This window comes from Leptidea sinapis, chromosome 8 (genome assembly GCF_905404315.1).
Source record: "Leptidea sinapis chromosome 8, ilLepSina1.1, whole genome shotgun sequence".
In the NCBI taxonomy this organism is placed as follows: domain Eukaryota; kingdom Metazoa; phylum Arthropoda; class Insecta; order Lepidoptera; family Pieridae; genus Leptidea; species Leptidea sinapis.
Window position 1 is genome coordinate 14,206,658 of NC_066272.1, and position 18,257 is coordinate 14,224,914.

An 18,257-nucleotide genomic window follows, 5' to 3' on the forward strand; every position below is an offset into this window, starting at 1 on the left:
ATTGGTTAAAAAAGTTAATTTTTTTAATTTTTTTAATTAAGTTTAATTATTACTAATTACTTAAAGTGATATTTTCTCAGTAATAACGTTTTCAACATACTTGGTCGTAAACTTAGCCTTATTACAATAATATATATATATATATTACACACAAAAATTTTGCCCCAAATTAAGCATATATAGCCTGTGTTATGGGTTACAAGACAATGATATATTTAATACAAAAAACTTACTTAAATATACATAAATTCATTTAAACATACATATAAACTGACATAAATACTATTAAACATCCATGACTCGGAAACAAACATCCATATTCATCATATAAATGCTAGCACCTACCGGGATTCGAACCCGGGACCTCTAGCTTAGTAGGTAGGATATACACTCGGCTATACAGGTCGTCGTATTTATGTCTATACAGTTATCGGTCTTAGAGGCATAAAGCGAATTTAACACACACGTGCATAATAGAATTATCTATGTTAAAGTTAGTTTGTACCTAACTACAAATTATGTGAGAATAAACAGAGCAATTTAAATTTGACCGGGTAATACAGTTTTTTTGGAACAACAAAGAGATTTATGCCGCTGAAAATCCATTTACATTTTTGGAATAAAAAATGTGTCTGTAATTAAGACAAAAAAACATTTATTATTATCAAATTATTTATAATTCACAATGATTTGTTAAACAATATATTATGCATTTCATCAATACTAGGCTGTATGGCTATATTACGTAATCAATCACCTTGCATTTGGCGCGTGCAAAAAAATTGCGCGCCATTTCACATATTTTGTTTGTATCGCAATGCAATACATATCTTTTTTTCCAAGTGTGTTGAAAAAGTGCGTATGAAACTCGCAATTTACTCACTAGACACTCGGCTGATTTACGGCCGGCAAACCACAACCTCGTGTATAATTAGCAACTTGGCTCACTTGTATCATAATATACTATTCATGTTATGTTAGACGCCAACAGAGCATGAAGAATTTTTTAAGGGAGGAACATATCATCTATAAGTCATAAATAAATGCGCTCAAGCAGCTCGAATTGTCGGAGACCCAGTGCTCTGTGGCTAGATCACTTGGCGTTGCGTAGCGACGTCCGCGTCACTTCATTTAGTGTCTTCTACCACATTTATCATCGGCGGTGTTCCAAAGATCTGTTTGATCTGTTTCCTAAATATGAATATCATCCTCACCATCTGGATGTGTGGCGTTCCTCCACAGTGCGGTTTTCAAAGAACTTTCTTGCACGACCAACTAATCTGTGTAATGAGCTTCATTGTGCGGTTTCATTACTTTGACCTACATTAATAAAGCCATTTTGATTTGATTTTATTTGATTATGATTTGATTTGACATATGATAAACACTTAAGATTCATTTCAAAGAAATGTTTATACTATGGAACTGTAGAGTATGTATAATAAAATCGATGGATTTACCCAACTATATGTAGCTTGAAGTCCTTCAGAACGTTGTATGGTCCGGGCACTGGTCGTACGTAGAGAGTGTTCGCCGAGGCTTTAATTCCTGCCGCGGCTGCTGACGTCATCGCTGCAGTCTCCGCAAGAAGGAACATCGCTTTCATTGAGTCCGCATCGCATGACGCTGGTACGCATTGACCGATTAGCATTGATCGAGTCTGTAAGAAGTAGATAATAGTAATAATAATAATAAAATTGACACACTTTACACAAATTATCTTGCCCCAATATAGCCTGTGCTATGGGTTGCGAGACAACGATATATTTAGTACAATAAACTTACTTAAACATGCATAAATACTTATAAACATACGTATAAACATACATAAATACATATAAACATCCATGACTCCGAAACAAACATCCATATTCATCATACCTACCGGGATTCGAACACGGGACCTCTAGCTTGGTAGGTAGGATCGCTAACCACTCGGCTATACAGTCGTACATATAAGAATGAAAATTATTTCTAGTAACAAGGGCGCGTCTGACCAACCTAGTCCGTTTTAATTAATACAAACAAATACTTTTAATTGTATGATTTATCATTGACATGAGACGCGGTAAAATATTTTTGCTATCAATATTATGTAGGTGCTAAAAGTTTATTTGATTGGAACAGACCGGGATGACGTCAATTGTAATCTTATACAGATATCTTCATAGCATTTCAGATCATACACTTTAAAACCACCAATCAAAAGTACCGTTTTCAATGTAACGACAGCATCACAAGGCCGTTGAAAGAATCCGCCCATTCCACCGCGGGTTCCAATTGCAAAAATATAATAAATTATCATATTCATTTTATGCATTTTTTCCATTTATTCTTGTGCTGTAGTAGATATAATATACTGATAGGACATTTGAGGCTTTGACTACAGCCACAAGATCCAATATTCAAAATATTAAGGAGCTAATGGCAAACGTGGCTGACTGCTTACGACTTGTCAATCAAAATCGGTTACAGTAGATACACATTCGCTATCCTTTTCTATTTTGCTTTATCATATTCTTCTCTCTTGCACGCTTTGGTTGTCTATCATATATCAATATCGTTGTCTCGTTTATCTCGCTCTCTTTCATTGTACAATAAAGATAATTATCATCATCACCAGCCGGAAGACGTCCACTGCTGGACAAAGGCCTCCCCCAAAGATTTCCACGACGATCAGTCCTGTGCTGCCCTCATCCAACGCATTCCGGCGATCTCGACCAGATCGTCGGTCCATCTTGTGGGGCCTACCTACACTGCGTCTTCCGGTACGTAGTCGCCATTCGAGGACATTACTACGCCAACGGCCATCTGTCAACTTTTTTCCCCGCCTACTACCACTTCAGTTTCGCATTATTTGGGCTATGTCAGTTACTTTGGTTCTGCTGCGGATCTCTTCATTTGATCTCACAAGGGAAACTCCGAGCATAGCCCTCCCCATTGCCCTCTGAGCGACCATGAGCTTTCTCATCTTTGTTTGACTATACGCATAGTATAATATTGTAGATAACTTTGACAATTTCTTATATGTATATGTATAGAACGTGTTTTTATTGAATTCCCATAACTTAAGAGTTATAATCTATAGCTAAAAAGAAAAGTCCAAGAATCATGTGTTCTAAAATTCATATTATGCGTGTAATTTTTTTTTAAATATACATAGTGTCTTGATTGTAACCAGTATGCCAAGTCCTAGTCTTAGCGACGTTGCCAAACACTTACACTTACAAAGATAATCAAAGGACATAATCTATATATATAAAAATGAATTGCTGTTCGTTAGTCTCGCTAAAACTTGCGAACGGCTGGATCGATTTGGCAAATTTTGGTCTTGAATTATTTGTGGAAGTCCAGAGAAGGTTTAAAAGGTCAATAAATAGGAAAATGCTGCTAAATTAAATAAAAACAACAAATTTGTTTTTCCTTTGATGTGTCCATACATAATTTCTATGAGAGAATTTATTGGCGTACGGTTTGACAGTTCTGCTGTGAAACAATTTCATTACGACAGCAGGGTGGATGTTATGATATATTATTGAAATTTTTTATTTATTATATACAGAACAACGTCTGTCGGGTCAGCTAGTAATCAATAAAAGCAAGTTACTGACTTATTTTTCATTGATAAGTAGTTAAGTACAATCGTTATTATTTCTCGTGGCAGGTATCGTCATGCTCGCTTAAATGCCTCTGCTTGTGGCGGCGACGTGGTGCGGGTCGTTCCGTTCCCTAAAATATGGTCGAGGGAGGCTATGGCTGGTCCATGCGACATGCTCGTGAACGGGTGCTACTCGTGGGGGCTGGATGATCTTTTTACCGGGAGGTCTGCTTGATGTGTTTTTTTATTATTATTATTTCCTTTAAAGTTAAAGTTATTATATATTTTATTTTATGAAATGCTCACATAATGCCTCTATTTATTTACGGTATGTGTGGATTGATGCATCTACTATACTCAATAACTCTTGTGTTTATAAGTATTAATTTACTTTTTTTTCTTTTTTTGACTTACTCATGTAAGCCTTTCAGTTTTTGACTTCTGAGTATTTTTGTTGCGTCACTTTGCATATATTGTAATTGAAATGATTTGTAAAACAACTAAAATGTAAATCTTGACTTAAATGAGTGGCAATGAGTTTCTTGCTTCTTCTTCTCATTAGCTCAACCCTTTACGAAGTTGCGGTAAATTCAATAAGAAACAATATTTATATATTTTTTTTTGACATTCATAAGTATCATTTTTGTGGCCTACATGAATAAAATGTTTTTGAATTTGAATTTGAATTTGAATTTGAATTTGAATTTGAATTTGAATTTGAATTTGAATTCTTAATTTGAAGCTCTTAGTATGCAGTGCTGCCAATTTTCTCGTAAAAGTTGATAATTATTTCAATTATTTTATAAAACATTATTATAAAAAATCATACACCATTTGATTCTAATAGAGGGTCTCGTTAATACCTTAGAGTTATGTGAATTCAACATAAACACGTATATAATTTTTTACGCACCATAGGAATATGGTTTCCATCGACGCTTATATTCACTTTGGCAACAAAGAAGCTGGCGGCAAATGGCGGAGTTTGCTCGTAATACTTCTTCAACTGAAGATCTTTGCACGCGTTGATGGATCCCATCCAGTACTCATTGCCGAACAATACATTCGTGCTGTACTGGCCGGACGCGTCGAACACTGAAATCATTAAAAAATCTGTTACAAAAATAATAATATAATAAGTAAAAGTATCAATTTGCAACTACGGAAAAACCTAGATTACGTAAAATATAATAATAATATTATATTCTTTTATTTCAGGTTATTACGTCCCATAGTTTGCTAATTCGAATTAAAAGTAATCTTAAAAACTAGAAAACCATGTATAGGGGTTTTGTTGTCCAAAATATAAAAAATCATAATATTAATACAAGTCCATTTTATATTTTGCTGTTCTCCATGTGAACAGATATCCATCGTTTATATAAAGGGTTCCTGATATCGTCAGAATATAGCCGTGAGGATTTTTTTATTTGAGCTGCGCAATCGACACCATAACGTCGTGATTCTGGTTCTTATTACAGCGAAGAAGTCAGGGACCCCACCTTCAACGAACAGGCCTGATGTATCATGACCCCTCTCCTTCTAAATGCTTTGTATATAGATGTTACCCACAGCTGCCAGGTGTACATGCCTAGGCAGTAAGCTTTGAAGAGGGTAGTGGTTACATCCCTACTGCATTTAGCAAATCATCGCTCAAGCATGTTTCCTCTAACAGCGAGGGCCCTTACCGATATCTAAAAGATACCCAAAATTATGCAGCAGCAACACGACAGCAGTTTCTTTGCAGACGATTGTAAAGTGTCAACAAATCAGAATAACGGATTGCTAATTTGTCACTTAAATACACTGTCTTCTACACTAGCTGCACTAGCAATAAACAGTAAATTATATAAACTCTTCATTTAGGAACAAAGAATGTACCTAATATCAAATTGTCGAACAACGGCGGCCAAGATGCACTTTTTAGTTCAATAATTAGGAATGAGAATGAGAATAAGAAAAAATTACAATGTAAATATATTCCTAATAAGCCAGTGGGAGACTCCTTTGCACAGGATGCCGGCTAGATTATGGGTATCACGACGGCGCCTATTTCTGCCGTGAAGCAGTAATGACTGTGTAAATATTATTGTGTTTCTGTAGCTAGTGAAATTACTGGGCAAATGAGACTTAACATCTTGTGTCAAGGTGACGAGCGCATTTCTAGGTTCGCTCAGAATATTTGGGTTTTTCAAGAATCCTGAGTGGCACTGCATTGTAATGAGCAAGGCAGTCAGTATCAGTTACCATCAACTAAACGTCCTGCTCCTCTCTTCCCTTATTTTCATAAAAACAAAAATCCTAACTTAACTAAATATGCTGTAGGCAAAATAACTTCGGTTTACAACACACTCTGTGTTGTAAACCGAAGTTATTTGTGCTTGGACAATGGTACGGGACACGCATAGGTAAGTTATATGCAAGAGGAAATCAAAAAGCACTAGTGTGGAAAAGATAAATTTCCACATGGGAAGGTCTAATTTTTTTCGTACAATCTTAATTTATTTACCTTAATCTTGTATTTGACTAACGCGAGTTTGAATGAAAAACTTTTTAAAGACTTTAAACCCTCTGTCTGTAATTAATATTTTTGTAGAACTTTCCGATAAGTAAACGTCTTATTTCTGACTAAAACCAATTCTACTTTTTTGAAATAAAAAAGTAGAATTGGCTAAAATGATCGAATAGGTATATGAAGTTGGTATTTATTTTTTATCATAACCACAAGTTGATACGGTTATTAAATCAAATCAAATCAAAATCACTTTATTTATGTAGGTCAATGACACTTATTAATCTCAAAAGTTTACTTTTCTTTTTACATTTACCAACACTTCGGTAAAGGTTGAGCTTTAATGAGTACTGAAAATATGTAAACTTAACTTTATACATTTTTTAATTGTCTGCTCTGGTAAGAGTGTATGAAAATGGAGATGGGACCTTATTTGTTTGTATTTAATGTCTGAACTTTTTTAAACCGGTCATGCTCTACTAAATAAACCCTTGTTTACTTTAAGTGTTTCCCACAGTCGAGAGGTGGCGGAATTCAGGGAACAATACCTCGGAAGGCCGAGGTCACTTGTACATATAGTATTATATATTCTTTGCCAGAGACCATCGGCAAAATCAAGGATCTGCTGGGCTTCCTGGTAGAATTGGGTTGGCAGGAGTAGCATCATCAACTCATCACGCAAAATAGGCGCACGTAATACGTCAAGTTGCAAACAACCCACTAAAACCTTAGCGTTTAATGTCTCAAATGCACAACCAATCATGAATTATTTCTGACACGTTGTCAGGAGTATAGGAAAAGACATACTCCCAACAGAGTGCGATAAGAAATCTATGCAAAAGAAGTTATGGGCGGTGGCTAGTTAAGATATAATTTAACTAGATGTCGGCTAGATTATGGGCACCACAACGGCTTAATTTTTGCCGTGAAGCATTATTGTGTAAACATTATTGTGTTTCGGTCTGGAGGGTGCCGTAGCTAGTGAAATTACTAGGAAAATGAGACTAACTACTTAAGGTGACGAGCGCAATAGTAGTGCCACTCAGAAGTTTTGGGTTTCTCGAGAATCCTGAACAGCACTGCATTGTAATGGCCAGGGTATTTGAATAACCATCAGCTAAACGTCCTGCTCTTCTCCTCCCTTATTTTCTTAAAAAAAAATACACAGAGCAGTATAATACTTAAAAGAAATAAATGTACGTCTCTTTAATACTTAAAAGATAAATTTGCCATGAAAGTCATAATTCAATATTCATTTAAATTTACCGCAGAAATGAAATCTTCAGATAGCACTTTCAATACCTGGGTATTAGGTACGCTTCATGTGATAAATTTCCAATTATTGAAGCCATATTCGAAATTCAATCTAATGTGCATTCTCGCCTTATATTTCAAGGTTGCCGCCTCCATTTTTATTCAAGTAAATTTCATATTGCATCGGTTTTTTTCACAATTTCAAGCATTTTTTCGCGTGAAACACTGTTTTCAAAGCTCTACAAAACTGAGACGTACACATGACCACGGATGACGTTTTGAGATTCTTCTGGAATATTGTTAGACCTGAGTTACTCCTACCCATTGTAGATAAGTCGCAACCGATAGATATCGAATACACTAATATATACAAATAAAATTTGTAACCAAAATTTATCAACTATGCGTGACTCGAACCCGCAACCTCTCGGGTTCCGTCCGAGCGCTCTTATCAACTGAGCCAACCGTGCGAGCGACGCATGGTTCGTATATTTTGGTATTCCTTGTTCAACTCTCAGGTTGTGGCTTCAGATACAAATTAAATTTGTAACCAAAATTACATTACTACAGGAGCCATAACCTAAACTCGTCTAAAAGGCATAAAAGGCATTTATTTTCTCAAAATTGATTCCTTAATTGATTCCTTTAGAATTCTTTTGGATGTGATTTCTAATATAATAGATACTACTACCGCTTCGGAAACAAATGGCACTCTGAGAGAGAAGAAGCAGCGCAAGAAACTCTCCCAGCATTCTTTTTTGCGCTCTTTTTAATGAAATATACAATATTTTACTGTCATTGCTATTGCTATACAATAATCATAATCTAGTCCCATGCTTGGAATCAGTCCAATCACTTAGATATTCAGCTGTGGAGTAAAAGGATTTACGACAGAGTCATTTTTTAATAAAACATTTAAATTTATTAATAGATAATGCCTGAACAGTTCTGGCACTTTATTGTAAAAGTGTATACATTTACCCTTAAACCTATTATGTATCTTATGAAGTTTAATAGAATTAGTTACAAGCAATCCCTAATTTCTAATAATGAAAATCACTATTAAGAGCAAAAAGGTGACGATTTTGTGAAGCTATATTAAATTTCCTTAAATGTACTGACCATGAACAGTCAGTCTATGCTTTTTTTTATGAAAATACGAGCCGGACGGCCTGCCCATTACAATGCAGTGTCGCTCAGGTTTCTTGAAAAACCGAAAATTTCTGAGCGGTACTACAAGTCTCATTTGCCCACTTTTTTCACTAGCTAGAAACACAGTAATGCAGGCGCCGTTGTGGTACCCATAATCTTGCCGGCATCCTGTGCAAAGGATGCATCCTCCCTCTGGTAATGCTTGTAATCACGTAAATTATTAATACAACAGAAAATAAAAGTAATATTAATGTATTTGTCTATTTATAGCGGCAAAGATAAGCTCTTAAATTATGTTTGAATCATAAAATTGCTTAAAGAATTGTGAAAGTAATGGTGTTCCGACAAATAAACATGCATACTTATATATAAAATAACTCATAGATTAATTCACTCAAATTCAACATTCACAACAAAACACAAAACCAACAAATATATATTACGTCGCGCCAGTCACCTTGTATTACCTAGTATAGAATAGAACCAACTATGGTAAAAATAATATAACATTTGCAGGAGCACAGCTATACAATAAGCTTCCGAGAACTATTAGGGAAGCGACTCCGCTCAACATCTTTAAAAAAAGGCTGTATATGATATACATATACAAACCAATCAATATAAACATCTTGCTAATATAATAATAATAAACCATATCTTTTAACTTGGACCACCGCCTTAAAACCGGAATGAGTAAATTCGCCTCTCATTCACTAACTTTATGTTCTCAAATAAGTGACGACTGTCTAAATGAGAAAAAAGTGATGTGTACTTATGTATGCACGCAAGAAGTTATACTTCTTTGGCCTAACGAAGGAAAAATCATTAAAATGATTTTTAATACAGTTGCTCAAAAAGTGGCGTATTGCAGGGACATATAGTGTTCGGGATGTGGGCTATTACATACTCGAGCTTTTTCTTCACCTTTTCCGAACTCGTGCGTTCTCTTTCCCAACTGTCAAAATAATGTATATTAAAAAGAAAAAACAAACCACGAAGTATTTACAAAAAAAATCCTAGAAGTTTTTATGATTCATGCAAATATTTCTAAAAATTAGCTCCTTATTGGTTTCAATATCAGATTTAATGATTTCATTCAATGAGTTAGGTTAAGTTTCATTTCATTTCATCTCATTAAATTAAATTTTCATTTCATATCAATAAAAAAAACTACTGAAAACTTGGTTGTATGGGCATAGTTCCCTTTGCCTACCCAGAATGGGTAAATAAAAAAAATCTCTGCTTATATTCTTTTACGGTTGGCGCAATTTTCCAAAATTATCTTTGCGAGTTTAGTTGTTTGTTGCACAAAATGAGTAATTTAAACGATTTTTTATCTAAATTAACTTAAAAAAAATGAACACCACCGGAACTCAGTATTTTTGCATAAAATGCTTCGTAAAAGAACATTTTACCAGAAATGTGAAACAGTCGCTACATATCTACATACGACGAATTTATTGCATGGAGAGAAGAGAAAAAGTCAATAATTTTTCAGAAAATGTTATGTTGGCATACTTCTCCATACTCTCGGCAAAATTAAAACCTTCTACGTTATGGTCGTGATTTTCGATGATAAAAAGTATGCTGAAAATAAGGAACAACGTGGATATAAGTGAATACCTAACTAAATGCTTTCTTAAAAGGACAATGAGACGGTTTTACAACGAAAAAGTAAAAAGTCGAAAATATTAACATCGAATGAAGTTTTGAACTGAATTTTGAACGAAGCTCCTAATGATCGTTATTTAGCCACAAAGGTTTACGAATACGCAAAATACAGTCAAAATATTTTTTTTTTTAAAAAGATTAATCAATCCCTTTTTTTGTAGGTTGTTGGAGCTTGCCGGAGCAGTTAGCCAATATTACTTAAAAAGATATTGAAGCCCATGAAAAATGCTACTAATCAAGATTCCAATTACAAGAAATAAGATACCGAGAAGCTTTGTTGTTGAAGGAGATTTTCTTAGAATAGTGAAAATATATGAGACAGCGGTCCCAAAAAGCAAAAACCGACCGTTTATTTCCAAAATTATTAAAAAGGAAAGTGTACAGCTCAGCTCAATCGGGATAAACAAATTTGGTAATATGACAAAAGAAATAGCTACGTTTTTTGGTGTGCCGGATGCTGACAATTATACTGGACACAGCTTCAGGAGGACCTCTGCTACATTATTGGCAGATTCAGGAGCCAATTTGACGTCCTTAAAGCGACTAGGAGGTTGGAAGTAAGAAAAAGTTGCAGAAGGCTATTTTGCACAAACTAAAAACTGGGTAAAAAATACAGAATACGTTGATTTAAAGTTCAGTCCGTCTTCTTTACATGACAATACTTACAACGTTCGTCCATCTACCTTCGTTGATAATGATAATTCATCAGATCCAATTCCATTAACTAGCAAACGCCATTGTATAACACCTTTGACAAATATACGAAATTAATAATAGGTTGTCTCAAACAGTAAATATGCAACCTAGGACTTCCCCAGTTAGTATAAGAAACTGTACCAATTTCAATGTATGTCGGAAATTGTTCCGACTGTCGACCCCCACCTTAGGCTGCGCCTCAACTCTTTTCAATGACAGGCTTTCCGCACTCGTAATAAAATATACTATATTACTCGTGCTATTCCACGTTTTTAGAAATAACAATTTTGTAAAAATCTTGCCATCTTTGGCTTTCACAATTATTTATTAAATAATAATATGGCTGTATAGGCTTGAACCCTTTGCCCTAGTAATGGGCGAAGAAACCAAAAAAAAAAAAAAATAACGAATGACGCAAATGTCAGAAAATTTTAGGAACCAACTTCAACCTGTTACTTTTGTATTACAGTGATGCGCGCGTATCTTAAAATTTCACTCTCATCATCTTTTCATAACGCGCCTAAAGTAGTATAACTTCAGTAAAGCTCTTTAAACCGAAACATCATTGAGAAGTGACATAATTATAGAGAGTATTAGGTCAAGATAATCCTGCAGTTAATACACATTGTAAAATACTATCGTCATTATAATCATGACTTATGTAATTGACTTATGTAATTGTAGTCAACCTTGACATCACTATATAAGTACATAAATCAAGTTGCCACTTAACAAATAATATTTACTCCTATAGAAATTTAAATAAGGAGGTAATAGAAATATTATTGGTGTGATACAAAATATTTCTAGGTATGTTTGCAACGCCGTGGATATTGAGGGCCTTGTGCATCAACGTTGTGCAAAATGACGGCAACTTAGATAATTTATAAGCGTCTGGATAGACTCTCTTGCTGTTAGACAACCGATAAAACCAGGCCAAGAAAATTAGTTTAGTGTGCGTGACAAGCTATGCCTTACATTCACGATTTGTATGACACTTTGTGTAAGTGTGCGTGAATTGCTCAAAATAGAGGTTAGTTCTAAACTCAAACTTTATTTTTTTGACGCTTTCACAGCTGTCATAGTCTATCCAGAAGTATCAATGATCTAAGGATCGCAATTCAATTATTCATTTAAGTTTTGTAACCCCTAGGACAGAGGGCATCCACAGTGCATCTCCATCGCGATCAGTCCTGAACATCTCTCTTGATTTCACTCCAGGTCTTCCCGATGTCTTTTGCTTCGTCAATGACAGTCCGCCGCCAGGTTTGCGTTGGACGGCAGCGTTTCCGTTTTCCTTGAGATGGGATGGGATACATTCAGAGTGTGGCCTATCCAGCTCAATTTGCGGTGTTGTATCTGTTGGTTGATTAGAACTTCATCATCAAATGACGAAGACAAAACAAAGAATCTCATCACATAATGGCCATATATGTATATATATTTTTTGGGAACATCAGTGAAGTAGACTAGTGCCGTTGCCTCTCATCCTGAAGTCAACGATCTCCGCCTGGCACTTTTACGATTTTCGATATATATACAATATTATACAAATATTTTATATATGTTATAAAAAATATTTTGTAAAATTTAAAGCGTTTTAAAGTTTCTGGGGAGAGTACGTGACTGTCACATCTTTCGACCCCTATTTCTGCCGTGAAGCCGTAATTGTATTTCGGTCTAAAATTACTGGGCAAATGAGACTTAACATCTTATGTCTCAAGGTGACGAGCGCAATTGTAGTGGCGCTCAGAATTTTGGGTTTTTCAAGAGTCCTGCTCGTCTCATCATGAAACAAAAAAATTGGGTTGGATATAATATGTTGAAACATGCTTTCTATGTACATATTTTGTTATCGTGGGACGATGGTGATGCGATAGGGGCAACAAACAGCCTTCTTCCAAATTTCTAACTTAAAACTTCGATAATTAATGGCACCATCCCGGCACAAGAAGCATTGTACTAAGCAACCGAAGTTTCGTAGAACTTATTTATAAATCGAATAAAATAAAACTACGTTTAAAAAAACCGCCTTCTAAAACTCAAAGTATAAAATAACTAAGAATTTAATTTTATACATCTCTTAAGCAAACCTTTACCTTTAATATTAATAAAATACTATTATTTATATGTGCTACCTATTGATAGGTTTTAAGTCTGTGCCAAGCCCAAAAAAAAACTAAATATTATAAACAGCTTACTTACTGTTTTTATTTTTTAGTGTCACTTAATAATATTAATATATAATCAATCTGAATGAAAACTCCTAAAAAATATTTGTATACGGCATACAAAAAAAAAATTATATCATCCACGTAAACAAAAATTTTCTTAAAAAACGTTCATAAAATGAAAAATACTGGACCAGACTATTTAAAATTTTTATGGGAGCAAATGGCCTCTATTCCGCATCGGTCTAAAAAAGGACTACGAAAATCGGATCATTAATCTCAGCGTAGTCGGTGTACATACATAAAAAACCCGAACGAATTGAGAACCTCCTCCATTTTGAAGTCGGTTACAAACAGAATCTTGCGCTATTAGTCGTTAACATAATAATAAGATTTACATCATGAAAGTATATTGTATTAGATATTGTTGAAGTATAATGTATCTTACTTTATATGTATATTCCATGTCAAGGCTTTGTTTCCATACTCGATAACCTTGAAGCCTATTTATAGGGTTTTGTAAATCAAAGTAATCATAATTAACCCATTTAAGGATTACAAACATAGAAAATAACGACATGTTTAAACTTTTATGCTATTATCAAATAACTAGCTGACCCGGCAAACGTTGTTTTGCCATATAAAGTATAATTCACGCGATAGTTTTATAAGTAATAAAATATTGCCTATATTATAGCCTGTACATCATTTTGTTCTATTGTCAATAGTTTTTGCAGCGCACGCAAAAATAGGTTTTCGATTTTACACCTTGTGTTACAAAATAGCAATTTTATTACGGATTCCTAATTTTAAAAAAAATAGCCTATAGCCTCCTCGATAAATGGACTACCCAACACTGAAAGAATCATTCAAATCGGACCAGTAGTACCAGGGATTAGCGCGTTCAAACAAACAAACAAACACTGCAGCTTTATAATATTAGTATAGATTACCTTCATTTTTTACGAGACCACATAGATTTTTACTTAGCAACGACCATTACATTGAATTTTGTTACGATTTCATAACTAACTATCTATTGTGTGATTATAGATAGTTCACAAAAAAAAATAATATTAAAATTATCCTATTAAGAGTTGTAAATTTTCAGTTTAAAACTAAGTATTCACGTGGTGGTTTCTGCAACTCAACATCTTAAGCGAGATAACAGCCCTAGGTTGTTGTAATGGAAAAAAAGGAACTCTTATGGATTCGTCATGTCTGTCTGTCTGTCCGTCGGTATGTCACAGCCATTTTTTCCGAAACTATAAGAACTATACTGTCGAAACTTGGTAAGTAGATGTATTCTGTGAACCACATTAAGATAACACAAACACATCAGGAAATGAAACAAAATAAATTTGGAGATATTTCCCATATAAAAGTTCTCGACTGTTTTCTCCTTGGTGTTTAACCCTAGATCAATATAATTTACAAATTAGATCAATATGAGCAATACATGTGTGATTTTTTAAATATTTTTGTGTTGGTAAGTACTTAAATTACTTCAAAAATGCGCAAAACGGCCTTAGTGAATTAAAAACAAATTAATTACGCAAACAAAATGTTGTACAAATCTACCAACAATAAATGGAAAAATTTAAACAGTCAGACACACAATATTATTTCGTTTAAATTCGATTAAAAAAAAATTACGATTGGATAATTTTTGGAGAAGGAAATTGCCTACGAAATCCTGATTTTTGAGATTTTACTCAGGAATTTTAGTAAGTCCTCATCGCTCAATTATTGTCTCGTTCACCTATGCGCCATGTTTGGCTTAAAGGTTGCGTACCAGGCTATAAAATCTTTATAAAAAAAAAGGGCCACGTTAGAAGGCCTCAGTTAATCTTACCTCTATATATTAATATTACTCCTTATCAACTCAACAAACCACCTAAAAATGGTTGCGCAAAATGGAATTGAGTATCTAATGCTAATTATACGTAACCGTTGTAAACTCAATTATTCGCTTTAACCAAATTTAGAAACGTAACAGATAGCGGGGAAGTATTCGCGGTTAAGTTTGACAGTTCTATAATTTTTATTTTATTTATATAGACTTTAGAGCATTGGCAACAAGACCATCAGCTCAAAACAAATTACTTAATACATATACTGTATTTAAATCATTTTTCAATATACTTACTCGATTACATATACGACACTGCAGTCTCCACAGTTTTAAGCGTAAAAAAGTTTAAAAGTCATTGTGGGAAACGCAACGAAACTACTAGAAATTTTTCTTTTTTTTTTTTTTAATATGGTAAACGGCTTATTCAGTTATTATTTAAAATTATATTAAACTTTTCAAAATATTGTAATATAATACAAATGCGTTCCATTTTTAAATTTCAAACATCACAACTTATTGAGCGACGTAGCCTATATATAGGATACTCCGTGTTTGGCATCGACCTCTGTTGTAAGATCAAACTCTTTCTGATTGCAATTTAGTTCATATACAGTATTACAAATGTTACCTAGTGAACGAACACCTTTACAAAAATTTATTTCCAGTAGTCGATAGACATTATTACGATGCTTACATTATTATACCTTCATTGGTGTGTCACGGGTAGTAATTGTACACCGTCTGACGGTCAGTCACGGTCGGTCAACGACCCATTTAATGGTCACATTAACACTAACAATATCATTTATAGTTAATAAAAGAAAACGTATTAGACAATTTGTTATGTTTTAAAGAGATAACCCTCACTTCTAGGATTAATACACAAATAAAATTTGAAAACAAAATTTATGAACGATGCTGGACTCGATCCCACGACCTCTCGCATTCCGTGCGAGTGCTGTTCCAACTGAGCTAACCGTTCGAGTCCCGCATCGTTCATTAAATTTTAAATTTTTATTTGTGTAGTAAAATGTAATAATTTATCGATGCAGAACAATTCGTTTTTTTAAATGATATCCGTTTGGGATTAATTAAACAAAATAAATATGTACAACTGTTTGTGACTCAAATGGGTGGCTCAGTTTTGGTTACAAATTTAATATGTATAATTTCATCTTTAATTACACGTCTACTATATTTTTCATCTACGCCAGAACGCCATTTTTTATTACGAAGCGATGGTATTGGTTTAAAAAAAATATACAACATACTTCACGCAGTATATTTTCTAGCCACTAATTAGGGATATTAAGGATAGCCTGTACTATGGGTGCCAGTAATGTTAGCCACCAGTGGGCTCCTTTGTACAGGATGCCGGCTAGATTATGGGTTGGTACCCAGTTGGCAGAAATTTCTGCCGTGAATCAGTAATGTGTAAGCATTATTGTTTTTCGGTTTGAAGGGCGTCGTAGCTAGTGAATTTACTGGGCAAATGAGACTTGACATCTTATGTCTTAAGGTGGCGAGCGCAATTGTAGTGCCGCTCAGAAATTCTGGCTTTTTCAAGAATCCTCAGGGAACCACCATCAGCTAAACGTCCTGCTCGTCTCGTCCCTTGTTCTCATAAAAAAAAACTATAAAACGGCAATAATATTCAAGGGTGTTCAAGAATACTGAACAGTATAATATACTGGTTTGAATAAATCAATTACCATAAGATTAATGTGAAAAAATATTGTCAGAGAGATAAGCAAACTTTTTGAAATTTTAATTTCGTTTTAATAGCTTAAGCGTTATGACAAAACATAAATTGGTAAATTAAACAGAAATATTTCATAAGTAATTACAAATTAGTGAATAATTTTTGTTTCGTCATCCGTTCGCTAATAAAGAAATTTCCGGCAACAAACTCCGGAAATGATTGCAACATTTTAATCAGCTTTCAGCCGCTTGTAATGCATTTAATTATGACGAGAGAAGCGCATTCAGAACTGTGTCAAATCATCATCAGCCGGAAGACGTCCACTGCTGGACAAAGGCCTCTCCCAAAGATCTCCACAACGATCGGTCCTGCGCTGCCCTCATCCAACCTGTTCCGGCGATCTTAGCCAGATCAGTCCATCTTGTGGGAGGTTATATTATCCAGAATGCCTTTGGCAAAATTGGGCAAATTTCTTTATTTAGGTCAAATAAATGAATTTCAATACATAATTACTTAGTATTTAACACTACTTCGGAAATGAGAAAACAAGAAACTCATTGCTACTATCTTAAACCAATATACTTATACATATATCTTCATCGTTTTATGAATTACTAGCTGACCCGACAGACGTTGTTCTGTTCATAATAAAGAAAAAACTCTTGCGGGTGGAATTTTGAACCTCTACTCGGTGAAAAGAATAATCCTACCATATTACAAGTCTTTAGCTCTAATGGTTCCAGAGATATCGTGATGAGTGACTATATACGTGGAAATTTCTTATATATATAAATTTCTTATATATGTAAAGTAATGCTAAAAATCACAAAATGATTAAGGTGTCGAAGTCTGCGACTTAGTAGTTATTGTATATTAATCATCCAGCCATCCATTACCAAATTATCTAATTTGTTGGATGCAATTACTTATGATGATAGTAATCACGACCATCATGTTCACGAAGAATCCTTAAACAAACAATGAATTCAAGCTCTAAAGGTTGATGCATCCAATATACGATAATTTATATTTAAACAGTTTATTCTTTATTACTTTTTATGAGACTTATTTAAACACGGTTATATATACCTTCCAAACTAATTTGTTATTTATATATATTACAGCCATTTAAAAAAAATCCATTAAATTGAAAAAAGTTGCCGTTGAGTTTCTTGTATGTTCTTCTCACGAGCTCAACTTTTTCCGCACATATGGTATTTTCAGTAATTAAAAAGAAATATTTATAGTGAATATTCAAAAACGCTTAGTTTAAGCCTAATTGGATAAAGTTGATTTGACTTTGATAAAAGTTAGCCAATTTAAATACCTGCATTGATTGCTCAATGATGATGTCCTTACGTTAAATTATTAGTTTTTTTTTTTTTTTAACAAACATGAACGCCATTCACGTTAGTAGCGAGTAATCGTTTGTGGTAAAACCTCTTTACACAAGTAAGTCTAAAAGAAGGGCAGATAATATTGTATCTATTTGAAGATCGGGGCGAAAATCAAAATACTGCTATTCAATATCGGCCTTTGTGTTCATTTCGTTTCAATCACAGAGTAATATTATTGCAGATCTTAGATTAAGATCTGGTCTCTGCTGCACTCCAACTAGATACCGCAGGCGTAGTCGTAAAGTGTGA

At 34.2% G+C, this 18,257-nt stretch overlaps 1 protein-coding gene across 1 annotated transcript in view; it reads right to left on the reverse strand.

The window, feature by feature from the left end:
- The window catches only part of LOC126965667 (nose resistant to fluoxetine protein 6-like), a 70,722-nt gene that overhangs the window by 20,917 nt on the left and 31,548 nt on the right, over positions 1–18,257 (reverse strand). Inside the window, exons 3-4 of the mRNA XM_050809380.1 lie at positions 4,512–4,693; positions 1,461–1,660 (exon numbers count right to left, since the gene is read on the reverse strand). Coding sequence (XP_050665337.1) covers positions 1,461–1,660; positions 4,512–4,693 — 382 coding nt within the window. The remainder of the gene's footprint in view (positions 1–1,460; positions 1,661–4,511; positions 4,694–18,257) is intronic.